Below are 27,420 nucleotides of genomic sequence, written 5' to 3'. Positions count from 1 at the left end.
AACAATGTTGAGTCCATTAGACATTTTGTGTAACATAAAAGTATTCATTCATAACTGATAAGGATCTGTTTTATTTTATTTTTAAAAATTTATTAATTTATTTATTTTTGGCTGCATTGGGTCTTTGTTGCTGTGTGGGCTTTCTCTAGTTGTGGCGCGCAGGGGCTACTCTTTGTTGCAGTGCTCAGACTCTAGGCACGTGGGCTTCAGCAGTTGTGGCACAGGGCTCAGTAGTTGTGGCGCATGGGCTTAGTTTCTCTGCGGCCTGTGGGATCTTCCTGGACCAGGGCTCGAACCCGTGTCCCCTGCATTGGCAGGCAGATTCTTAACCACTGTGCCACCAGGGAAGTCCATGGATCTGTTTTACTGATTTTAATTTAAACTCTACTTGAGAATTATTTTTGTTCTTTGAAGAGTTCATTAATACTATAGTCAGATGACAATTTAGGACTATGTGATTCTTTATAGTTTCAAAGAGTCCTCATGCATGTGATTTCAGTGAATTCCTCATAGTAAGCTTTTGAAGTAGGGGTAGGCACAGACCCATCTTACAGTTGTGAGAACTGAGACCCCAGATGGATTTGGGTTTGCCCATCAAGAGTGATGAGGTGGGGCTTGCCCTACCAGTTGTTAAAGTGTACCGATAAAGCTACGTAAATTGAAATGATGTAATACTGGTGTAATATTTGCTAGACATTTATATGGAACAGAATAGACAGTCTAGAAATAGACCCTTGTGTATTTTGTGATTTGAGCCCTTGAATGTGATGGCATTATGTATTCTTGTAAAAAGGAAGACTTGGGGAAATGGGATAATAATTTGGAGAAAAAAATAAAAGCTAGATACTCATCTCATTTTTACATTAAAATTAAAGTGGAATAAAAATGTTTAAGAAACATACAAAACTAAAAGCAGCTAAATGTGAATTATTCTGGTGAGAAACAATTTTCTAAGCATGATAGCAATGGAAAGTATCAGGAAAGAGAAGATCAGTAGATAGGATTGCTTCCAGTTTTCCAACTCTCTATGATAAAAACTGTGAACAATGATACATTAAATTGGCAAATCAGAAAATTATATACAAAATTTGTATGTAAATAGTATATACAATTATATGCAAATATAATCATATAAATATACAATTCAAAATTTAGACAAGTTATTACCTATAATTTGAAGTGTTAGAAAAAAATCCTTATCAAAAAGCATTGTAAATGATTTCATCTTCACTTAATTAAAAATAATAAACAGCTGTGTAATTGTTTTTATGTACCGTTGAGTATGCAAATTTCATTTTTAATACCAATAAAGCCTTTAAGTAAACCTGTTGTGCTAACACTTTTAAGATTACTTTCCATACATTAACTCATGCTTCTCGTGTAATTTATGTAGGAAGCTACTTCACTGTTGGATTGAAATTCTTTAAAAAGTTCTGCAATTCTTACATTTTCAGCAAATTCATATCCATCATGAGAAACTCTTCTGTCAAAACTTTATTGTGCTTTTTAAGTAAATGTCTGGTTTTGCAGCTTTTCTTTACATAAAATAGTTAAAAGCCTTCCCTATTGTGAGAGAAGATATTCTTTTTAAAAAATTATTTTTATTTTTATTTTATTTGTTTTGGCTGCATTGGGTCTTTGTTGCTGTGCGCGGGCTTTCTCTAGTTGCAACTAGCGGGGGCTACTCTTCGTTGCGGTGCGCGGGCTTCTCATTGTGGTGGCTTCTCTTGTTGCAGAGCATGGGCTCTAGGTGTGTGGGCTCAGTAGTTGTGGCATGTGGGCTGTAGAGCACAGGCTCAGTAGTTGTGGCACACGGGCTTAGTTGCTCCGCGGTATATGGGATCTACCCAGACCAGGGCTCGAACCCGTGTTCCCTGCATTGGCAGGCGGATTCTTAACCACTGCACCACCAGGGAGGTCCCAGAGAGAGGATATTCTTTTTTAAAAAAAATAAATTTATTTATTTATTTTTATTTTGACTGTGTTGGGTCTTCATTGCTGTGCATGGACTTTCTCTAGTTGCAGCGAGCGGGGGCTTCTCATTGCGGTGGTTTTTTTTGTTGCAGAGCACGGGCTCTAGGTGCGCGGGCTTCAGTAGTTGTGGCTTACGGGCTCTAGAGCGCAGGCTCAGTGGTTGTGGTACACGGGCTTAGTTGCTCTGTGGTATGTGGGATCCTCCTGGGCCAGGGATCAAACCCATGTCCCCTGCATTGGCAGGCGGATTCTTAACCACTGTGCCACCAGGGAAGCCTGAAGATATTCTTCACTATGTAATTTGAAAGGAAATAAATCTTAACACTAAAAATGTAGCTTAATCATACTTACTAAAAGTGAATTAGATATACTGAATACTTTTGCTCTAATGCTATTATTTTCAGGCTGCCTTTATAGAATTTTCTTTGAAGAATGACACATGTCTTTGGTTGATCTTTGTAGTATCAGATGCATTAAGTTTATCCAGGATAGAGTACAGCCATGTGTAGTACTTGGAGGCTTAATAAACTTGCACATGATAGGTAGTTAGGTTTGGGCTGAAATGCATAAAACCCTTTCCAGATTTTAAATATGTATGTCTATTCCCTTAAATAGTTGAAATTTCTAGATATTTTACTTTTTTCTTAGTGTTGTTTGGATCACATACCTCTACTTATATTGGATAAGCTACAGATCCCATGCACAATTACATAATACATGAAATGAATATGTTCTTTATTCAGTTTGTGAAAATAAACCTTTTTAATTTTCTATCTTTAGTTTATTTGTAAAGTTATGTATTTTTGACATTTCCATTTTCTTTCTATTTTCTGTATTAGGGAAAATCTTAATTAAAGGACAGTTTTATGGTCTTAATACTATTCAGTTATGAAGACTCAACTACAACCTGTGAGAGAATGTTGTAGAAAATAGACTATCTCGGCATGACTAACCCTTTACAAAGTGTGAGTGTAGCTCATCAGTACCTGAAAGGACTAATTATAATACATGAAGCTAAGCTTGAAACTTTGATGTTCAGTGCTTTAAACGTGATAGTATAGTTGTTTAGTATACAGGGTACATATTTTAGTCACAAGCGTATAACATTTCCACCTAGGGTGCTGAGGGAGATTATTTCATTAGAAATTTATACTGGTTCATATAAATCAGTTTAATCATTCTAGTTGACAGTAACCAGAAAGCTCCCAAGATGGGAATGGAAAACAATTATCCGCGCCCCACCCCCCCAAAAAGGACTCCAAAACTACCAAAAGGCATTCTTACAGTGAACTGAAATTTTTTCTGGAGTGGATTTTTCTCTGTGCTTTATTTTAATAGAAGTTCTTTTAGAGCAAAAGTCGCATTATTGGATTGATGTAGAATAAAACGCCTTGACGTCTCGTTAGGATGGAGTTGGTAGTAAGAGAACCTGAGTTTACTATACTTGAAGAATAACTTCTGATCCTTATCTCTCGAGTCTTATTTCTTCGGACATCATGTACATTTTGGTGATCTTTTAGGGAAAAAAAAATTTGCAGCCTTGAAAGTAGGTTTTAAGTATAAAATTTAAAAGCTTTGAAAGAAAAATCAAACAATAAAACTTCTTGTCATCTGTTCATACTTCTGGATCTTCGTGTATTGTTCTGAAAGGCTCTTGTATTTTCTGAATAATTTATGCATTTTGATATAGGATTTTACCAATAACATTAATTTACCTATATGTATTTTTTCTTCTTGTATGTTTTCTTAGATAGGTTCCCTTATCCAACTTTTAACTTTGTTTCATAACTGTCTTTGATCTAGCCTGAAATTTGTGTAGTAGCTCAAATCACTTCTCCAAGGCAAAGCTTTTCTCTATACATCTCCTGTAGCTCTTTTAAAATAGACAGTAAAATGAATGTAACTAATACAAACTTTTACAATAGTGGTGTGGTAGGATTTTAGAGGCCAGCAATTACATAGATTGAAATAAATTATTTCAGCTAAAATTCAAGAACTACGTTAAGGGGCACAGTTAATTGAGATTTTACTTGTCAGAGGTTTACTTTGTGTTTTATCATGTGGGCAAACCTAGCATTCTTCATGGTGTTGCTTTAAAGTTGGGGAGAGGGCTTCCCTGGTGGAGCAGTGGTTAAGAATCAGCCTGCCAATGCAGGGGACACGGGTTCGAGCCCTGGTCCGGGAAGATCCCACATGCTGTGGAGCAACTAAGCCCGAGTGCTACAACTACTGAGCCTGTGCTCTAGAGCCCGCAAGCCACAACTACTGAAGCCCACGTGCCTAGAGCCCATGCTCCACAACAAGAGAAGCCACCGCAGTGAGAAGCCCACACACAGCAACAAAGAGTAGCCCCTGCTCTCCGCAACTAGAGAAAGCCCGTGCACAGCAATGAAGACCCAACGCCAAAAAAAAAAATTTATTAAAAAATTAAAAAAATAAAGTTGGGGAGAAAATACCTCATTTTTAGATACTGGAATACTGATAACTGGATTTCTTAGTTATTCATATGGGTTCTATAATGTTTTGTTAATTATATGTTTAACCTGAAAAAGTTAGAGCATACATCAAGTTTTTCTACCATACATTTTTGTAGCTGGGACCCTAAAATGTAACTAGAGAGCAGAATTGAAAACACTTTAGTATCATTTATAAGGATTAAGACAGAAACAAATTACTTAGCGTTTAGTATCATTGCTTTACTTAGCCATTCATTAATTCACACAAAGTTATTAAACATACATCATTTGCCAAATCTTATGTAGGGCACTTAAAAATATGAAAATGGGGCTTCCCTGGTGGCGCAGTGGTTGAGAGTCCACCTGCCGATGCAGGGGACACGGGTTCGTGCCCCGGTCCGGGAAGATCCCACATGCCGCAGAGCGGCTGGGCCCGTGAGCCGTGGCCTCTGAGCCTGCGCGTCTGGAGCCTGTGCTCCGCAACGGGAGAGGCCACAACAGTGAGAGGCCTGCGCACCACAAAAAAAAAAAAAAAAAAAAAAAAGAAAATGATGAAGATGTAGTGCCTGCCTTCAAATAGGCACTAGGTTAGTGGGGAAATAAATCAGTGCATATATCTTTATAATCTAATATGGCAAGTGATGTGCTCAGGGCCCTTTGTCCCCACAGATCAGAGGCTAACTGCCCGTTCTAGCAGTAACGGGGTCTTGGGGTAGGTTTGCATTGGGGTTAACTTGGGAACTGAGTCTTATAGGACAGAAGCTTCTGTCTGGGGCTGGAATTGAAGGGGAGAGAAAGGTGTGTGTTAAGGGCTGTAAGGCAGCATAGCATAGCATAGCATAGCATCAGAGCTCCCAGGGGTAGATTCTCCAAAAGAAGTTAGATGCTGAGGACATCAGGAACTTTATGCTAGGGTTGAGAAAAAGTAGGGAACTTGTGCTAGAAACCTTTTTTGATTTCTGCATTCACCCAGCCAGTTTAATACTTACTCTGCTAATTGAAGAACTTAACAGGAGAGAGGATTTTTAAGGGAATTCTGTCATTTATTGACTTAAGTATATATTGAGTGCTTACTGCAGGCTACACATCTTGCCAGGTGTTTTCTTTACAACTTCTCTAACTATGCTAAAAGTTGCTGTTCCAAATTCACATCTAAATAAAGGAAGAGAAGCTCGCTATGATGCTCTGATATGGTGGAGAAATCAGTGATTAGCCATGAGGTACCAGTATGAGGCACAAAGGCAATGTGGTTCCTTCTAGTCAAAAACTCTTTGGAGATCAGAGCTAGAACTCAAGCCTCAGGCTTGTCCGCCCACGTTCTCTCCATTAACCACCGTGAGAGAGACAGACGTAATCAGGTGAGAGGGACAGTTCTGAGGAGCTCAGACATTCATGCTGGTTGACACTTACGTGCTGCTGGTCACGTTTGTATTATGCTTAATAAAGGTTGAGGTTGAACTAAAATATTCTAGGATTTCCTTCCCAAGTTTGGACATATGAAGAATAGGAGTGTTTGAAAGATATACTTCACTATGATTTCTGGAATTACTGTTAAGTGTTACTAATTATATTTCCTGATACTCTCATGCTATTTCTTTTTGCAGACAAATGGATGGTAAACCAGAGAGGCCTGTAGTAACATATGCCACGTACCGAGGCCCCAGACAAATTAGGAAGTATTTGAAGCAGCAGACGGCGCTGGAAACCTTGAATCCCTTAGACAGAGAAAATGAAAGTTCCGACTCTAGTACGAGCACACATATTGGCCTTGGAAGTGAGATAGAGGCTGGGATGGTGTCATTGTCATCAGCTAGCACAGACGTTTCTGTGAAAGGACAAGTGCTTAAAGGCCGGATAGAAGACTCTGATTATAATAAAATAAATATCAACCCAGAAAGCCATTCAACAAACAACCGAGCACTGTCTAGCACTGCTTCTTCTAGGGATGTTTTAAATAAAAATGATCCTGGGGGACCTGAGAGAAGTCGGTCATCCCGTTCTGAGACTAACTCTAGCTCCACTGATGGAGAATTTGACTCACAGCACCATTTAAGTTGTATACCAGTTTCTCAGACTGACAGAAATTTGGTATGTTCAGCATTGTTTACAAAAAGTAACAGTAGCAAAATTCCTTGCAGTCCAGACTTGCAGAGGACAGCAACACCAGAAACTACGGTAATAGAAAACAGCTCGATGATGAGTGATGGGACACTGGTGCAAAGAGAGGAACGTGTTGAGCTTGAGAACCCTGCTGTTTCCGACTTCTCTGATAGTAAATCTGATGGGAGTGACACTACCAAACATGGAAATACAGATTTGCCTAGTCCAAATAAATCAATTAGGCGTCAAGCTCTGCAGTGGCCAGAGAGTAAGTGTTCTGACAAGCACACCGAAGGTAACTCGTCAAAGCACGCTGCCAATCACACCAGCAACATTGCTCTCCAGAGACATGCTGTAACAGACACAGAACTTGTAAGTGAAGAAAACAGATTGTCTGCCCTGGACACACAGGAAAATTTGGCTCCTACAGAAATCAAGCAAGAAACAGAAAGCACCTCAGTTGGTGAACCCACAACTTCAAGTCATGGAAAAGCTCCAGAAGATAGAATCGAGTCATTACCCAAAGGTACTGACAAGTTGTTGGTAACAGAAGCCAAGAAGCTTGTTAGGCCACATAGCAAAATGCCTCCCATTGTTAGAATGAATGAAAAGGATGCTGCCTCTGTACAACACACCAGTGAATTAGCCATTGTAGCATGCTTAGAAAATAAAATATCACCTGAACTGGATAGAAATCACATTTCAGGATCTATTCTTGACTCTCAGAGTTGTCAGCAAGCCAAAGCATCACCTGATGCCAGGACATCTCTTAACCTTGACCATAAAAAATCAGATTTCAATACTTCATCTCCTACCTTTGTTTCCCAAGCTGGCCTGCTGAGCAGGTTGGATATTCCTGTCTTAAAGAATGAAGGTTCCTCTGTGCTCGCTGAAACTGGGGATGTCAGCATCATTGGTATTTCCCATCAGCCTCGTAAGTGTCAAGAAGAAAATGTGGCATATCATGCTGAGGCCACAGACAGGAAGAGTCTCCCTGCTTGCCTTCATCCTGAGCGTGCATCTGCAATTCCTGAGTCCAAGGAAGTTCTTCCTGATAGTGAAAAATGCCAGTTTCCACTAGGTCTTGAAGCCAGTGACACCCACTTAACTGCAGTGGACTTGAGCTTTGAGTCCGAAAGCCTCTCTAAGGACCACAGTTCCACTTCATCTCAAGACCGTGATAAAGCAGAGTTCATGCTGTCAAACGCCAAAGCAAGTCAGGGCACTATAGGCAAGTCTGATTCTCTTTTCTCCTTGGAAACCAAAACTGATAACCTTGCAGAAATGTTGTCAACGTCTGAAGTTGACAGTCAGGACAGTGTTCCTGTTGGGTCACATTCTGGAAGAGGAAAAACTCTAGGTCTCTCCAAGATATCTGTTCCCCAAACAGAGCCCAGAGACACTTCTCAGGATACAATCTCTTCTCCACTTGAAATTACAGATGAGCCAGCAAGTCCTCTTTTATCAGAATTGACTTCCCTAGAAGTTGAACAGGACAGAAGTTTTCAGTTAGTGGGTCATAAAGAGATTAAAGAGAAATATTCAGATGCCAGCCTTAAAGAGAATCGCCAAACTGAGCTTTCTCCTTCTGCCTCCAAATATCAAGGTACACAGGAAGCAGAGGTGGAAGCCTCAGGTAATTCTGCTCTTCTCCAAAGTAATATACTTGGGACTTTACCTGCTGTTCATGATGGAAAAGTCACTAGGCAAATGGCACAGAACTGTGAAGCCAACACTTCTGTGTTTCATCAACCTTCAGTTATCTGTGGGACCAAAAAGATTTCTGGTTTTTCAGAAATGGCAGAACTCTGTTTCACTAATACTTCCCCCAAATTCCAAGAAACTGACAGCGCAGCAGTAAATGCACCTTTTCTGGGCTCTGGTGTGAGTTTGGAAAAAAATACGTTTGCATCTGAGGATTCAAATTTTCGTACTCATCCTTCTGTGCTGAGATCAGAAAAGAGAGCCTCATCTCACAGAAAGAAAGAGGGTGCTCATCTCCTAAGTGGTGGTATTGATGGCATGGCTTCTTCCTCCAGTAACTCTGAAGAAGTTAGCATGGTTACAAGTTCACAGAATCCCCCAAATGATTTTAGTTCTGTAAAAGTTACCATAGATGTCCCACATGAAGGTGCCTCCTTGACTAACCTGCTGTACCCTGATAGCTCTTATTTGGAATTTGAAACATCTCTCCCAACAGGGGCAGAAGTCACCCCACTTCAGGACCATTTTGGGGATCATACTGAGATGGTATCAGTTGATTTCCCAACTGCTGCCCAATTTGACAGTCCTATGAAAGCAGAGACTGGAGCAGTTGCTGGGGCCCCAGCGTCAGTTAACAGCTCAAGCCAGCAGTGTTCTGAAGCATCTGCTGAGCACATAGAAGCAAGGAGGAGAGCACGTGAGCCACTTCTGGACCTCGAAAGTGGTTTATGTAAAAAGGCTGATACATTGATTGGTGAGATCTTTAATTCTGTCAGGGAAGAGCTAAAGTCCAGACACACAGTTGGTACCTGCCAGGAGTATATAGCCGTAGGCGGCATAATGAATCCAGGTACCCTAAAAGAAGACATCCTTGAGAAAAGCCCATCAGAAGTGACACTGACAGGGATCCAGCTGACAGAGCATTTGGAAGAGCAGGCCGTGGAAAATATGTCTGAAGTCCAAGGGGAAGAAAAGGCTTGTGCTTCACCTATGGTTGGTGAGAAGAGTCTCCTTTTTGATTCTGATAGAATGAATGTATCTTGGTTGTTAGAAGATCAAGCTAGGGAATTAGTCAATGAGATTATTTATTCAGCCCAAGAAACCTTAGCAAACGATGCTCGGGGTACCCGGGATTCTGAACTTCAGGCTAATACTTCAAAACTTCTGAACAGTGATAGTGTTAAGCCGCTTGATATGGTAAGGGAGTTCTTGGTGTCAGAACAGGCAGGAAATCAAAGCACATGTGAAATTAGTGAAAAAGTATTAGGTAGATTCTTTGCTGTAAGTAACTTAGTTAGTGACACAGAGTCAATTAAAGGAAGAGAAATTGTTCTCTACCAAAAATCCCCTTTTTCAGGAAATAGAGGTGGACAGTCTGATAGTATAAACTTGCAGGAGTCAGATACTGTTTTACTAGCTGAAGACACGCCCCATACAGGGTTAGATGATAAGTCAGAAGCACATTCGTTTCTCAACAAGGACTGTAAAGAGAAAATGGAAATAAAGGGTGTTGATAATCACAAAACTGAGACAGAGGAAAGAAGAACTCTTGTATTAAATTTCACGTGGCCTCCATTTGTGAATGATGACATCCATGTACCTGGGACATCTAAAAGCGGTTTGTCTGATACTCTTTTATGTATGTCTGAAAAAAGCTTGCCAGGACATAGTAATAAAAGCGTACCCCTTGCAGTGTCAGAAGTAGGGAAAGTACACAAGAAGGACACTGAAGTAAATGTAGGAAGAATTGAGCTTATACCTTCCATGGTAGAAATGGGAAAACCAAATAAGAAGGATGCTGAATTGAATATTATGAAATATGAGGCAGTTCCCCCTATGTCAGAAGTGGGAAGAGCACATAAAGAGGATGCTGAGTTGCATACCTCGAAAACTGAGCCAGCAACTGAAATTCTTAAAATGAGAGAAGCATACCAAATGGATGCTGAGAGGTATATTGAAAAAACGGAGGGATTACCCGCCATTTTAGGAATGGAAAAAGCTTATGAAATAAGGGATACTGAAGGGGATATTGGGAAAACTGACATAACACCTGATATGTCAGAACTGAAAAATGTCTACCAAAAAGATGCAGAGGGAATCACTGGAAAGACTGAAGTGATACCTGCTACGTTAGAAATGGAAAATGTTTACCAAAAGGATGCTGAAGGGGATGTTGGTAAGACCGGGATGACTTTGGTTATGTCAGAAATGGACAATTTCTACCACAAAGATGTTGAGGGCACTGCCGAAAAGGTTGAAATGATACCTGCTACACTAGAAATGGAAGATATTTACCAAAAAGATGCGGAAGGAAAGATGGACAAAACTGAGGTGATGCCCATTACATTAGAAGTGGTAAATATCTACCAAAAAGATGGTGAGAAGATCACTGGAAAGACTGAAAGACCTATGATGGACGTGGAAAACACTTACCAAAAGGATGCCAAAGGGGTTATTAGGAAAACTGAAATAGTACCTCCTTTTGTGTTAGAAGTGAAAGAAGCACACAAGAAGGCAGTACCTGCTTCCTTAGAAATGGAAAAAGCATGTAAGAGAGATGCAAAAGAGACAATTGGAACGATTGTGTCCATGCCCTTTAAGATAGACATGGAAAGAACATCCCCAGAAAATTCTGATGGGACTGTCAGGAAACATAAAGTGTTGTCCACAGCGGTAAACCTTGAGAAAACATACGGAACAGATCTGGAATTGCCTGTTACACAAGAAGAGGCCACGCCTCCCATATCTGAAGCTGAAAAAGCACCCCAAGAGGTTGCTGAAGGGAGTGGTGGAGAAATGGAGAAGGAGCCTACTGAAATGAAGGCATGCTTGACAGCGTTTGACACTAGACTCACCTCTTTCAGGGGTTATGAATCACCTATGCTAAGTAAGGATTATGAAGGCTACCCAGCCTTAGCAATGCCAGATTTTCAACCCGAGGCTACCATAGGAAAGCTAGACAGAAGAACATCTGTTACTGCAGTACATAAGAAAATAAGAGATCTAGATTATGGAGATGAAAAGGAAGAGCCTAACCTAGCCTTCGTTGCTCAGGATGAACAAGAAAGTTCTTCCTTTACTATATTATATGAAGAGCCTCTTCAAGATGAGGACAAGTATGCTACTGCAGAAGTAAGAAGAACACAGTCCCTCCTGATTCCTGACACATCCACCAACAGCATGCCTGTTTCCGCGTGTGAAAGGTCTGAGAGTAGAACTGACCTCTTCCATCATTTTGAAAAGGAAACTAAATTAGGTGAGACATTCGATGATGATAGTTCAGAAGTGATCTTATCAGTAGAGGCCAAAAGGTACAAGATTTATCCCTTAGCTTTGTCTCCCATTTATGAGGATGACAGCTCTCAGGAGGACATTCTATCCAGCGAAATCTCACCTGGCCATCGTGGCTCCACGAAATCGAGAGAGAGTGCAAACCAGTCCTCTTCTGTTTTATCGCTTCTCCAGTCAGTATCGGAGCGTTTAAAGATGAATTTGGATGAAGATGACAGATGGAGGGGAGGGGAAGAGGAGAAAGAGGAGGAAGAGCCATTGCACAAAGGAAGTCTGAGAGCTAGAAGGCGGGAAAATGTTATCTTCAAGCTGCCAGATTCTTCTGTCGCATTTTGCCCTGATGATGACCAGGAAAGTACTGGCGTTTCTAAGAGTTCTTATGTGATGTCAAATGAGCCTACTACCTCTAATCTGCAAATTGGTCTGTGGCCAGAAAAGGCCTCATTTCTACAAAAATCTGACCTTACTTCCAAACTACATTCTTCTTTAAAGAGTGCTTATCATCAGTATTTGCAGACTTCCAAAATCCGTTCTTCAGAAAAAGGAGCCAGATTTGGTGGAATTTTTCAGGAACCGGTGTCAAAATATTGCTGTGCTCGAGACACCTCAGGCCGATTAAGCTCGTTCACAGAGGTGAGTTATTTTGATTATTAACTAGTGAAGTAGTGCTTTGGATCATGAAATGATCTAAAAGTTTATTAAGAAAATCAGTGTTGGGCTTCCCTGGTGGCGCAATGGTTGAGAGTCCGCCTACCGATGCAGGGGACACAGGTTCATGCCCCCGTCCGGGAGGATCCCACATGCCGCAGAGCGGCTGGGCCCGTGAGCCATGGCCGCTGGGCCTGCGCGTCCGGAGCCTGTGCTCCGCAATGGGAGAGGCCACAACAGTGAGAGGCCCGCGTACCGCAAAAAAAAAAAAAAAAAAATCAGTGTTTTGAGGTTGTGAAAGATTTTTTTAAAAAATACCAGAGGTTACTTTGTTCTTTGAAGTGTATCATAACTCATGAATTTTAGCTGGACTGGTATATTTGAGAAAACAAAATTGCTTCATCAGAATTTAAAAGGCATAAGAGAGAAGCAAGTTATATCCCAGTTCTTTGCTAATTTTTAGTTTTCAAACTAAATTAAGTGACAGCCTTCTGAGTTTCTCAAGGTACTGTATGTAGAAAAATTGTCACTTGCTGTTGAGCTTATGTGTCTCAAGAAAATATTTCACGATACTTAAAAATACTTTAACTACTTAAAATATTTTAAGTCTTTGCTTGACAACAGTCTCTCACTGTAGTTGGTCTTCTTCTTGTTCATACATAGCAGGGCAATGAACAGACTAATTCAGAGAAAAGGAGATGAAAACATTATAGCTGGAAAATGTCTTGAAATTCAATTACACTTTTCTTCAACTTAGAAATATTTAAATGTTTACTATAGACTATTCATTGAATATGGGACATTCCTTTTATTTTTTTAATATATTTATTTATTTACTTTTGGCTGCTTTGGGTCTTCATTGCTGCGTGCAGGCTTTCTCTAGTTGCAGCAAGCGGGGGCTACTCTTCGTTTCAGTGCACGGGCTTCTCATTGCAGCGGCTTCTCTTGTTGCGGAGCACAGGCTCTAGGCACGTGGGCTTCAGTAGTTGTGGCTCGTGGGCTCTAGAGCGCAGGCTCAGTAGTTGTGGTGCACAGGCTTAGTTGCTCCGCGACATGTGGGATCTTCCCAGACCAGGGATCGAACCCATGTCCCCTGCATTGGCAGGCAGATTCTTAACCACCGCACCACCAGGGAAGTCTCAGGACATTCCTTTCTGACATTCCAAGATCATGGAACTTTCTCTAGGATTCCCAAGGACTGTATCTGTACTTTGAATACCCTTAGTAGCAAGTACTAATACTTGAATACCAACCAATAGCTTGCAAGGCAAGGTCCTTTTAAAAGAAAGCTTGGTATTTGAAGAAATGTTTCTTTAATGGTTCCTGGTTTCCTACTAAGTCAAGTGCAACCTCTTCACTCTATGACGAGGTCCCCAAGTCTTGTTTGCTCAGCGTTCTCTCTTTGTGCGCTGGTTCCACGCCCTGTAAGAGTCTGCACTTTTTCTCAAGATGGTCTCTTCCTGTAATTTTTTTCTTTACTACCTCCACACCAACCTGCCACATTTTTTCACTTAACTGAAGTCCTGTTTTTCAAGGTCTGCTCCATACCACTACTTCACACAAGCCTCTTGGGCACCTTCTTCTGCCATCACCTCACCTCCATGCTGGTGCCATTTCTCTTGACTTCCATAACTTGGCATTTGCATTGTATTTTACCTGAGGGTTTAACTTAAGCCCCCCACCTAGAAGAGACATGGGAATGTGATCACCTGTTTCCCCTTTCTAAGCTATAAACTTCTTGAGGTCAGAGACAAAGCTTTATTTTCCTTTGTATTTACCTTTATATCCCTTATAGTACCTAGAGGTGCACCTTGTAATGATGCCCACTAAATAAATATGCGATAAATTGGATCTGTGACCGCTAAGAAAGTGAACTGTATATCTTTCTGTTTATGTTTCTTAAGGCTTACTTCTTCCACTTTTATTATTTCAGAATGTTGACAAACAGACTCTGAAGTGTAACCCAAGACCTGGGAAGGTAAGCACAAGTTTCTTAGGTAGACTAGAATAAAAGAAGTAAGGTTACTTTTACGTTTGGGAGTTTAAAGTAAGTACTTTTAACTGACTTAGAACATGATTGTTTTACTCAAGGGTTTAGCATCTAAAGTAATATTTTTATATATTTAGGATGTTTTATTTTCTACATTCTAGGACATTTTGGAATTTTAAATGCATTCTTAAAATTAGTTATTGTGCCTACTTACTGTGTGTTGCAGCTGGTTATCTATGATCTCCATGGAAGTAAATATAAACAAGAGATCTACTGTAATATTCCCGATGCTACATCTTGGTCCTTTCCGAATGGGGTACTGATAAAGGTTGTAAGGGGCTGGTAAGAGATCTCTTAAAATTTATAGCATTTTCCCCCTAAATTAAGTGTTTTCTTGCTGTTTATGCTTTATGTTTTTTGTATTGAGGTCACATTCCTTTTCCTCTAGAATAACTGTTTGAAACGTTATTTGTATTTTATAACTTAATTGTTCTCTTTATTTACTGTGACAGAAAATATAGGTTGTTTTTAGTACTTACAGCCTGCAGTAAGTAGTAAGTCCTAATATATACAGTATATATAATCAGTACCATTTTGTAACTGCATTATTAGCAGGATAGATTTGGCAAGTTTAGTTGAAGGCTTCAATTGAACGAAGCATAGCTTTGAAAATGAGTTCAAAATTTGTGGGACACTAAGGAATGTGAAGGCCACATGCTTAAAGTCATTTGTATCGGGCTTCCATGGTGACACAGTGGTTAAGAATCCGCCTGCCAGTGCAGGGGACATGGGCTCGAGCCCTGGTCCAGGAAGATCCCACATGCCATGGAGCAACTAAGCCCGTGCACCGCAACTACTGAGCCTGCGCTCCAGAGACTGTGAGCCATAACTACTGAGCATGCGTGCCACAACAACTGAAGCCTGTGTGCCTAGAGCCCGTGCTCCACAACAAGAGAAGCCACCACAATGAGAAGCCCACGCATTGCAATGAAGAGTAGCCCTCACTCTCCGCAATTAGAGAAAGCCCACACACAGCAACAAAGACCCAATGCAGCCAAAAATAAATAAAATAAATTTTTAAAAAGTCATTTGTATCACTGATCTGCTCAAGAAGTGAAAGATTCTTTGTATGGTGTAAAAATGATGGAAAACCTCATTTGTTATTATGGACCATGTCCCCTGGACATGTGGGGGCCAGAGTTTCTTTGTCCAGTGTTTGCGTTACCCACTGGTCAATCACGTTAAAGCAGTGTCGTGTAGTGTATCTTCATGTTATAAAATGAGACACATGTGCTCTATTGTCCAATGACAGGAAAATTAGGGTAGAAGTGGAATTTGGAATTGTTAAGCTATTGTTTTTTTTGTTTGTTTGTTTGTTTTGCGGTACGCGGGCCTCACTGTTGTGGCCTCTCCCATTGCGGAGCACGGGCTCCGGACACGCAGGCTCAGCAGCCATGGCTCATGGGCCCAGCCACTCCGCAGCATGTGGGATCTTCCCAGACAGGGGCACGAACCCGTGTCCCCAGCATTGGCAGGCGGACTCTTAACCACTGTGCCACCAGGGAAGCCCCAGCTATTGTTTTTAATGTAAATGTGTATACAGCATCTGTAAAGTGTATGTATACATAAATATAGGCACAGGCATAGACTGTGGTGCTGTGTTCAGGAAGTATTACTTCCAAGTTCTGTGCACTTTTATTCTTCACTCTTTGCTTATCCTTACATTAGCATATTTATCATTGTTTCAAAATAGGATTATATGCTAGTAGTGGAAAATAGCCCAGATATTAAAATTTAAGTAGAGAAGATGGTCTGTGAATTATCAGTATCATTTGTTTTATGCCTCGTTTCTTAGAAAATTAATTATAACTGATCATGCTTTCATATTTGTTCAGCTGGATTTTATATGAGAAACCACATTTCCAAGGTCAGAAATGTATACTAGAAGAAGGGGAAAAGGTGTTAAATCATGACTGGATCCTTCAGAACAGAAAGCATCCACAAAGAAACTTTGTATTGGGGTCTATCAAACGTGTCTTAAAGGTAATGGAACAGTTGATTTTATCCCTATTTTTTATTTTATTTTGTTTGTCATGTAGTAAAGCTGTACTTTGGCCCAGCAATGCTAGGAAATGGTTGCTAATATTTGTGCTAATTTTATTAATCTTCATATCATATTGATAATTTTTTGACCAGATATGTATAAAGTGTTAAGTGAATGAAAATTTAAAATATTACATGTAATCTGGCACATAAAATGTTACGTTATGTATATGTATTTTTAATAGTAGTAGGAGTATACCATCCAGACATCTTTAGGATAAGATATTTACAAATATATCTTTTTCTAGTGTAGATTTCTATTCCTCATTGTAGCTGTGTGTGTGTGTGTGTGTGTGTGTGTGTGTGTGTGTGTGTGTGTGTGGTGTTTATGAGAAAGGGGGAGAGAGACGAGTGTTAGAAGAAATTAGAGAAGGAAGGATGGGGAGAGGAAGCGAAAAAGTGTTGCTTTTTTATTTTCTGTTTAGAAAATATTATTTAATACTAAGATGAGGAAGGTCTTGCCACATAATGAAACATTTTGTGGGAAGTGCCTTGGTGGTTTAGAGGAGGGGTGAGTTAGTGATAATGACAGAATTCTCCCATGTATTCTTAAGAGTTCCTTCGGCAGTAATGTAGTCCATGATTTAGCGCAGTGACTCCTGTGACAGTCGTGGACATATATATTTTTCAAATTATGGAGATTCCATTTATATGCTAAAAATGTCTAAATTGGAGTGGACCCTATCATGATGACTTGAATCAACATTATTTAACCTTGATAGTTGCAGATAGCATATAGAAAAATAAGAGGACATACAGGAAAACTCATATTATCATAAAGGAGTGTCTGCATGAATTAATACCTTCTGCAAAACTGTTAAACAAACCTTTGTCTAACAAATGTTTGTGTCTTCTTTTGGACCCAATACTGTGATAGGCATTGGGAATAGAAATACAAGTGATGTACGGTCTTGTACTTCAGATTTCTCAGAGTCTAGGTCAGAGACAGCTGAATCACATGACCATATGATGTGAGAAGTACTACGCAGGGCCCTACAGGTGCTCGAAGAAGAGGTACCTCACCCAGAGGAGGTGGTACCTGATTGGCATCTTGACTGAGTGAACAGGAGTTAGGCAGCACGGGAGATGTGAGGGAGTCCCTAACAGAGCCACATGTGTCAGATACTGAGGTGAATGTTGGTGGCTTGCTGGTACTTCAGGGAGATTGATGGCTACAACATAGAGGGCAGTGTTCGTTTTCATTGAAGAATTTAATCGCAAGCAGTTCAGCTCAGCAAGCAGCATTTGAGTGCTCATATAATTAGCTAACTCACGAGAAATTCCTTGAAACAGATAATTAGTTTGTAGGTGGAATCTTCTAAGATTTAAATAATGTGTGGTTTTGTGCCTGCCTTGTGAATGTCAGGCACTGTGCCAGGCATAGTGGGGGAAAAAAAAAAAAGATGAATAAAGTATTGTAAGCAGCAACCTCCACCCAGAATCAAGCAACAATAAAATCAAACAAAACTTCAATCTGTTGAGCCTGGGTATATAAATGGGTATTTGCACTTCCGCCATTTGCTTCGAATATATTATAAGAAAGAATAAGTCATACTTGCATTTTTTTCTTCTTCCACTGTTTGTTTGTGGAGTCATTTTTTAAATTGCAGTGTTAGTGCCCGCTTGTCTTGGACATGCTCGCAACTATTAGTGAGGAAGGAAAATAAAACTATTGAGCATTGAATGGAAAAAGCATTAGCATTGTTCTAAATATTTTACAAAGCAAGAATCAGGCATCAAACTGCTTCCTTTCTCCCACCTTGTCAAAATTCTGCCTATCGATAGCTTCATTTTCCTGGCAGCCATTCCAAATTCACCTAGGCCTACGCCAGCTTTAGCTTGTTCCAGCATCTTTTAGTGGCTCTAGTCTGAGTAGTCAAACTTTTAATGTTCTTTAAAGAAAATACTTTCATGATGTCTTTGTTTTGCCGTGAATAGATAGAGCAAGTAACAGAAGATACCATCAGTCATCAGCAGTTGTAGATTCTGCTCAAGGGTCATCTTTGCCCCCAGTGGAAATAACTGGAGGTGGGGTAGCAGTGCAGTGAGTCTTGAGTCAAGTGCTTTCTTTTCTCAAACAGAAAGAAGGAATATTGCGCATTACTCTGTTTATTACGCATTTAATATTTATTTTCAAAGAATGACATTTCCCTCTTTCAGAAGTTACTTAGGTTGTGCCCTCATTAATGAGCTGAGAAGAGAGAGATCTGTTGTTCAATCAGGGACTGGAGGTATTTCATGTAAGGTGGAGGCAAGTTTTTCTTACTGTTTTTGTAATTCATTCCCACCCTGTTTCTCTCCTATAGCTTTGTCTCCATTCCTACTAGTCGCTTTAATAGTCTAAGCTTGTAGATTTCACCAAGATATTATAAAGTATATCATGACTAGAAAAGTCTGGGAGGAAGCCATATAAATTCTACCAGGAGTAAACTGCTTCTTGTTGCTAGGTTACCATAAGGCGCCCTTCAGTTGCTAGTGTTTACTGCCTTTGTCAAGAATTATACAAATCTTGCAAAAGACATTACTTCTGTGAATAGCCACCGTGGAGAAAATAGAACTCATCAGTGAAATCTTTTTCAGTCAACTAGAGAAAATTTGTCCTCTAGTAAAGATAGTTGAGAGCATAAGCATTCTTATTTTTATTTTCAATTTTTTAGCCATCATTATGCTTTTTCCATTATCTGTTTCCTTCTGTGTTGTGGTAGACTCATGCCTCTTAGCTTTTTCCCTTTTAAAATACACCACCCAAACATTGTTTGTATAACACAATGCAGAGGAAACTTATTTGTGTGAGACACTTAGTTATGTATTCTGTTACTGTACCTCAGATCCCTGGGGGAACATTAGTATGGCAGCATTTTAAATAATGTTACTAGAGCTCTATTTTTAATAGCAAACAAAAGAGTCTTGAAGATTGACAGGTGACTTTTGGAGATTTCTGGCTGTTTTTTAAATGAAACTTTAGAAGGAAATATACCTTTTATACTTTAAAGGATATTTTAGGTTATACCTTTTTACCGTACTGCATTTTAGAACTAACTTTCTGAAAACAAGATGTATCAACTTGCTTGCTTTTACATATTAATAAGAATGATTAAGAACGATTAATAAGAGAACTCAGTTTGAAGAAAGATTAAAAAATCAGAAAATTGCAGTTTTAAAATTGCAAAGCAGATTATAATAAAAATATAATTGTTTAATAACTGTCACCTCTGATTGTTATTGCATTTACCTATTTTATTAAAGCACAATCATTTGAATTTCACAATGTCTTGGATGAGAATTATGCTACTGAAACTTGAGTTGTGTAATTAAACATTCATTATTACTGAGATAGATTGTGTGTTCAGACAGAAGCACATCTGTAGTTTTAGAGAAGAGAAGAATAATTGTGGTTTTGATTCTTTAAGAAATGATAAGGTATTTTTTTAAATTAATTTATTTTTGGGGGGTCTCTCCCATTATTCTTTTTTTAAATTTTTAAATTATTTTTTTAACATCTTTATTGGAGTACAGTTGCTTTCCAATGGTGTGTTCTGCTGTATAGCAAAGTGAATCAGCTATACATATACATACATCCCCATATCTCCTCCCTCTTGCATCTCCCTCCCTCCCACCCTCCCTGTTCCACTTAGAGGTGGTCACAAAGCACCTAGCTGATCTCCCTGTGCTCTGCAGCTCCTTCCCACTAGCTGTCTATTTTACATTTGGTAGTATATATAAGTCCATGCCACTCTCTCACTTCGTCCCAGCTCTTTTTTGAGTTAGGACTTGACTACCAAAAACAAACTTATGGTTTGCAAAGGGGAAACGTGGCTGGGAGGGATAAATTAGGAGCTTGGGATTATCGTACATACTACTGTATATAAAATAGTTAACCAACAGGGACCTACTGTGTAGCACAAGGAACTCCACTCAGTGTTCTGTAATAACCTATATGGGAAAAGAATCTGAAAAAGAATGAATATATATATATATATATATATATATATATATATATATATATATATATATATAAAACAATCACTATGCTATACACCTTAAACTAACACAAGATTGTAAATCAACTATATTCTGATAAAATTTAAGAAAAGATTTTCGTAAGTAATAATACAGACAATTTTGTCTTTAGTTACAATAAGGGAAACATTTACCAAGGTTAGAGAGGCCAGAAGCAGAGGTAGTATGGATACCAGTATGACTGAAGAGTTTTGGGGAGTTAGTATAGCTCACTGGGTTGTTGCCATATTATAGAAAGGAAAACAGAAATATAAATTTGAAATGCTTGGGTCTTGAGCCAAGGATTATGATGAGGGAAGTGGTGTTCTCACAGGCCCAGCTCTATAAAGAGTAAGCTTACTCGACTGGTGGCCTAGGCCCATAATCAAAGTCTTGGCCTTGATGAAGAACCTTGACAGTGGAAATTTTAAAGGAAAGTTTGACAGGACATGGTGACCGTGGACGTGTGACGGAGTATAGGTTCAAATTTCATAATGCCTTTCTTCTTCAAACCAACTTGTACTAAAGAAAATAAATACCACAAGTAGGAAAACATTTCCTTTGCCCTCACCTCTAATTCCTATTTCTTTTGTCAATGTAAATTGGATAACATGCTGAGGGAGCAGTGCCTCTCTGTTATTTATTTTTTATGTTCCCCATGAGATCAGCTTTTATTTAACTCCCTTCCTCCCTATGGCTTTGTTATGCTTCTAAGAAGGAAGGCTTACAGACTCTTGGCACTCAGATAGTTTGGTAAATCTGAACCTTGGTTAATGGAGCAAGACTTTTAAAAACAAAGCAGAGAGAATTGGAGTAATACTTTTTCAATCAATAATATTTATAATTTTCATGTTATCAACGTAACTCCTTAGAAAAATTTATTTTAACAGACTGGTAAGGAGAAACAGTACTTCCTTTAGGCTGTTTTTGGATAGAAATTCAACTGAACAATGAGAATAATTGTAACTGCATGTCCAGGGTGTTGAGAATACTGGAGTGTGTGTCTCTAGATATTTCAAAGCCAATTTTTTTTTCAGGATTGCAGCATTCCAGAGATAGAACTTTGCCCACAGTCTGACCCAGCATGTTGTCCTATCTACCTACAGCAAGCAGTCCCCAATTTGGAAGAGCTGAATGTCCCCAAATCTGTGTCTCTTACTGTGAAGTCAGGAGTGTACGTATCCGTTTCTCTTTATTACAGTGATTGCTGGTTACCAAAGTTAACTTTTTGTTTAATGTTTCAATTGGTGACATACACATTTCTGAAGTTTTAGTTAATTTTACTGTTTATACTTCTGGATACCCAAGGAAGACTTTTGCAGGGATTAAAACAGATTCTGTCTTTGTTCGGATCCAATTAAGTCTTTGGTATGTGACTCACAGGAGCAGATACAGATTCTCAGACGTAGTTCTTGATAGATGCATCCATTGTCTTTTCATCTACCAGACTGTGGGACTGAGAAATAAATACATGTCCCTGGCCTAAAGTTCTGGAGCCTGAGCTATTTGTAGAGTGTCTCAGTGCTGATAGTTATTGAGGGCCTCGTAGGACCAGGGACATGGCACCTTTTTATTACTCCTCTATTCCTGGAAGACAGGTAGAGCTGCTCTCATGTCATGAATGAGGAAATTAAGTGGCTTGTCCCAGGCTGCCAGTTGGTAAGCGTTAGATTTGATACTAGCCCTTTCTGATTCCAAAGGTATCTTCAGGACTGTGGATCTAAATTCAATCTTAATTCAGTCCCAGATTGGCTTATATCATAAGTTTTGTGATGTCTGGTTCAACATGGATGCTTCTCTCTTTCAGCATTTTCATCTGCTCTGGAGATGGTTAGTGTCGAATTTGGGGGTCACTGTTGGACATCTTTCTTCATCTCCCCCAAGTGTAGATTAGAACTGTTGGGCAGACCCAGTAATTGACATGATCCTGAGAAATGTCTGTAATTGTCAAGTTTAGCTGGTTGCTAAATGGGTTTTTTAGGAATCTTATTTCAAATGCTGTTCCTGAGGCAGCCCAAGAACTGATATTGATTCTAAAACTGTGGGTCAAAGGTATAAAACGCTTAGTGGAATCCCTACCTCTTATTGTCCTAGTTTAAAAAAGAATGGAATATAGTGGAATGGTTTTTATTTTTCAGTTACATCCTAATTGTAATTGTTTCACACCTTTTAAATATTGGAAAATTCTAAAGAAAGCAATGCCAGTGCTTGGAAAACATATAATAAACTTAGGATAGTATCTGAATGTAAGTACTTAACAACTTGTTAACTCATTGTTATATGCTGTCTGGCAATGTCACTTTGAGTGTGTTTTACTAGTGTAATTCTGTGACAGAGGTTTCTTTTACTTTTTGTAGCTTTTTTTTTTTTTTTAACTTTCAACTCTTACAGAACCAGATTAAGGTATTCCTATTATACTTTAACCAACCATTCATTTCTTACTTAGTTGGCTTGCCTACCCAGATATTAATTTCAAGGGGCAAGCCACAGTTTTGGAGGAAGACCATGGACTCTCTGAGATTTCTGCAGCAGAAATGAAATCATTGCATCCACTTCAAATGGTAAGCATATTTAAAAAGAAGCATTTTCCCAAGTATCCATGAATTCAAAATTAAGATAGCTCTGATGATTGGTCATGCATCTCGGTCTTGAGAAATGTATATGTATCCTACTGAATGGGCAAGCTATTCATACATTGTGTTTCTGTTTCTTTCAGTGTGTGTGAAAATATTTTAATGTTTTCTAGAAGACAGATGTCTGAATTTACTTTGTGCTAAATTTATCACAATACAAGCAGTTTCTTTATAGTAGTATTCTGTGAAAATTTTGCAAACTTTAAAAAGTTCTGAATTTGTTTTTTTGATGCTTATTAGAAAATTGCTTGTTGGAAATTATACTCTTCCATTGCAGTAATGAATGATAAGTTCAGCATTAATAATAAATGGGCAGTTCTGTCAATGGTTGCCTTCTTAAAAGTAATAAATGCCTGCATTAATGATTTATTTTGTTGCAAACATTTTTACTTGAGGGGCAGACTTCAGTTAAATGATACTATGTGATAAACCATTATGGTTGTGCTGTGCCTTTAAAAAAGCAACAGGAAAAACTGAGAAATTTTAAGGAATATCACAGTGTGGAGTACCATTGGAAACAAGGAAATTATAAACTAGAGCTTTTGTGAGGAGTGGGTTACCTTTTATGCTCTACACCCCTGTGGTCACAAAGATAGTAAGTGTGATACGACGTGTTGATAGAACTTGGAAGAGGAAGTGCTCTCTCTAATGTAGAAAGCCCAAGCAATTGTAGAGAAGCAATTTAGTATTATGTGGTTTAGAAATGTACTCTGCCAGATGAAAGTTTTAAATCTACTAACAGCTCCACTGTTTTGAGACACTCCGCTGTGGGGTTAAATCTTTAATTGGTCACATGTACTTAAGCCCTAAAGTTTGGTTTCCTTCCTTGTAGCGGTTATACTCTAGAAAGTATCTTTTAAGATTTCTTACCCCATCTACACTGATGTAGAGTAGTCTGACTTGATTTTGACCACTGTAGAGTTCTCTACTTAAATTTCTAAATTTTAAAATACACAACTTAAATTTGACTAATATGTAATCTTCACTGATCAGATTTTTATATAACCTACATACATCACTTAGTTACTTTTGAGTACTTTAAATATGTGTATGTCTAATATTAAAATTTCTTGTCATCTTAAGGGTGGACTGAAAGTGGAAATGCCTATGAACTTAAAGGTGAGTCTTAAACACACTTTGGTAGCAGGCTAAAAAGTTTGAGTATTAATCTTTAAGTATTTTGGACTATTAAAATAAAAAAATGATTACCTGAACGTATGCTAATAATAGCTAGCTAATGCGTATTGGGGTGGTGGGAAGTGACTGCACACAGTGGTTGCTGAGAGCCCAGGCTTGAATGAGGAGAGGGCTCAGTATGCAAAGGTGGAGGTCTGTTCTGACAACCTAGTCAGACCCAATAAGTACCTCCTAACAGGGTGGAAAGATGATAGGTTTGATATTTGTTTTGTGGAGTGGTTGAGGTGACAGCTAGACATTCAAGTGGAAATACCTGGCAGACATTTGGGCGTGACGCTGAGGATGGAGATCAAGGATGATGGAAGGAGGTGTAGGCAGCTCCTATGAGGTGATGTCAGTTTGAAAGTATGAGTATCTGAAGGGAACGGTAGAGGCAATGAAACCTGGGGTAGTAATAATGCCAGGATTAAGTACGTTTTGGGAAAGGAAAAGAAATGGAATTAGAAAATTATGGTAAAGAGAGATAGGAAGAAACCCTCTGTTTAATTAAGTTACAGCATTTCCAGAGACAGGCAGGGAGACAGGGATTCATCCTCCTCTCCTCCAAAACAAGGCACAACTCCTCCAGCTTTCCCATTTCTGGGCTTCCTAATTTTTGGAATTGACTACCGTTTTCTCAATCACATAGATGGAGTTTTTTAAAACTTAGTATCTGACTATCTCTAATACACCTTGGCTGTATGTTGGAATCATACATGTGTGAGCTTTAAAAAACTACTTATGCCTGGGTTCCACTGGAAGAGATACTTTTTTTGGTCTGGGGTGTGGTTAAAATTTTTCAAAGCTTCTTAGGTGATTCTAACATACAACCAAGGTTTCAAACCAGTGACCTAATAGTTTCAGAATTAGTTGTGACACAGTTAGTTGTGACACTCCCTGAGTGATGTCTCAATCTCCTTGTCTGCTGAATGAGAATTTCAGGTGCGACAGGCTGGGAGTCTGACAAGTTGTAGAGGTGTGTGAAAGGAATGGCTATCCTAGATAGTCACAATTTTCACGTTGTTAGGTGTTGGCTTATGACTTACTCATCAAAAAATTATTGCTTCTTACTTAGTTTGAATGTGTTCAGCATATGTAGCATGTATTAAACCCAAATAATACTTCATCACTTCCAATAAACACTCTGAAAATTTAATACGTAGAAAACAGCAGGAACAGTACTACATATTTTTTTCAGTCTGTATAATGTTCTCAGTTTGTTTTTTTAATAAAGAAGCTATAACTTGCTGGTTCAGTGTGTCTAAGCATGGGTCTTATTTGCCAATTGTACACAAATTATGCCATTAGCCATAAATAGGACCAAGTGATAAGAGTGTGGATAGATGAGCGCTGTTATCACTCTTATCACTTTCCTGTGCTAAGGGCAGCTTGTGTTTGGGAAGTAAAGAGCATCAGAATGGTAGAAGAGAAGAACTACTACCAATCCAAGTTTGAAGTAAATGAAATACTAGAAATCTGTTTCCTACTACATTCCCTCCTCCCCCATTTGAACCAAATATCCAATAAAAATACCAAAATTCTTTCAATCATTTCAAACTTTTAGGAAGTTTTGTATTTAAATTCAGGAATTTGCATATCTAATCCTTCTCAGTGATTAGTAGTGACCATACAAGCAGTGCTACAAGACACAGCATGTTCTCTCAAACCAGTAGATAATTTGTCATTATGCCCTGGAACCCCTAGAGAGTTTTTATTTCTTATAGAGGACATTAAATAACTGTAAGGCAGGTCTGTATCAAATTTTGAACAGAGAGAAAAACGTAGAAAGATAATTCAAGAACCAGTTATAAGACAGTTTACTCCATGAGATGGTCCTAGGATTTGGGTAACTAGAACAATGTAATCATGCTTGAGTATAGTGATACGAGAGAAACATATTATCAAGATGTTTTAGCTTTATGATGATAAAGACTCACATATTCCTTGTGAATGTCAGACAGCGTGCTATATTTTGAGTATGTATTAATGAAGAAAATGGACAGTGGCCCTTAATTCAGGTTGTGGCCTTTAGTGTCACTTAAGTAAATCAGTATGTATCTATTCTAAAATATGAGCCTGCTAAGTAATTTTCTTTCATATTTTTCAGGTTATTATTTATGAAAAACCTCACTTCCATGGACAGGCCAAAGAGTTTAGTGAACATGTAGAATCTGTCCCTAATTTTTTAAAAAATGATGTAGACTTTCATGGAATTGGATCAATGCGTGTCATCGGTGGAGTGTGAGTGTTATATTTTCAATATGTGAAAATTTCAGTTGTCGATTTTTGAAGATCGGCACAAAACACGTGCTAAGCAGAGCAAAAAACAACCTACCTTAGTCTAAAACTATACATCCCTTCTGAAATGTGGGAAATAAAAAATATTAGTTACTGACAGCTTCCTGTGAACTCTTGTTAGTATTAGAGATTTTGAGATAGATTAAATGAAGAAAACAGTTTCTAAAACTTAAACACTTAGTATTTCTAAACACAATATAGAAGATAAGAATTGCAAGATAAAATTACTTTTTGACAGATCGTGCACATGAATGAGAGCCCCAGTTTTTACCCCCTATTCTACCTTAGTTGACTTTCTGTGCTGAGCATCTTGGCAGTGAGTCCTCCCTCATTAAAGAAGTAGCCTGGATTGTGTGTTTACAAAGTCGAGGATTCTTGACACTGGTTATCCTCTGGCCCTGCATTGTTTTAAGAAAGCTCCCTAAGAACTTCTAAGTACAAACCCAAGTGTAACCATCATGCTGCTATCCTAGTCTCAATCGGCAGTTACTGGGGCAAGAACCCCAGAAAATCCATGACTGCACCTGTGATGTGCCTTTGTATCCTGGCAGGTAAAACCATAGAGAAGAAGCCTTCCTCATAGCTTATTTGCCATTGTCAACTCAGTGCTAGACTTCCTTCAGACCCATTGTGTTAGTCTCTCTGTTGATAGGTTGGACTGTTTGGAATGATGGTTTAGTTTAATTTAAACATCCATATCTCGTATTATTTGCAGTAATAACATCATATAACTTGTTCGTGCTATTCTAGCAAAAGATGCTGCTCAAATATTTTATTCATAGAAGTTAAATAACTTGTTTAAGATCAGTCAAGGGTCTACATTTAGAGACTTAACCTTTGCAATTTCTGACAATAAATCAAGCAATGGCCACACTAGCCAAAATGGAAATATAAGAGAGTATGCGATGCATTAGATATGTAGGTCATGTCCATAATTAGTCTTGTTACTTACCAGGGTTCTTGGCCTCTTTATTCAATAGGAGGCTGACAAGAAATTCAGGCAAGGCTTCACTGGGGCCCCTGCTGTAGCAGGGGGGGAGAGAGAACA

At 38.9% G+C, this 27,420-nt stretch overlaps 1 protein-coding gene across 3 annotated transcripts in view; it reads left to right on the top strand.

Annotated features, from left to right (window-relative positions):
- The window catches only part of CRYBG3 (crystallin beta-gamma domain containing 3), a 114,338-nt gene that overhangs the window by 32,901 nt on the left and 54,017 nt on the right, over positions 1 to 27,420 (top strand). For all 3 annotated transcript variants that reach the window (XM_067739149.1, XM_067739147.1, XM_067739148.1), the window contains exons 4-11: positions 6,035 to 12,158; positions 14,107 to 14,151; positions 14,390 to 14,505; positions 16,059 to 16,206; positions 21,303 to 21,439; positions 22,712 to 22,826; positions 23,982 to 24,017; positions 26,182 to 26,315. In XM_067739149.1, coding sequence (XP_067595250.1) covers positions 6,035 to 12,158; positions 14,107 to 14,151; positions 14,390 to 14,505; positions 16,059 to 16,206; positions 21,303 to 21,439; positions 22,712 to 22,826; positions 23,982 to 24,017; positions 26,182 to 26,315 — 6,855 coding nt within the window. The remainder of the gene's footprint in view (positions 1 to 6,034; positions 12,159 to 14,106; positions 14,152 to 14,389; positions 14,506 to 16,058; positions 16,207 to 21,302; positions 21,440 to 22,711; positions 22,827 to 23,981; positions 24,018 to 26,181; positions 26,316 to 27,420) is intronic.

This window comes from Pseudorca crassidens, chromosome 5 (genome assembly GCF_039906515.1).
Source record: "Pseudorca crassidens isolate mPseCra1 chromosome 5, mPseCra1.hap1, whole genome shotgun sequence".
NCBI classification, from domain to species: Eukaryota; Metazoa; Chordata; class Mammalia; order Artiodactyla; family Delphinidae; genus Pseudorca; species Pseudorca crassidens.
Note: the sequence above shows the minus strand (reverse complement) of the source record. Positions and strands in the feature narration are given on the sequence as shown.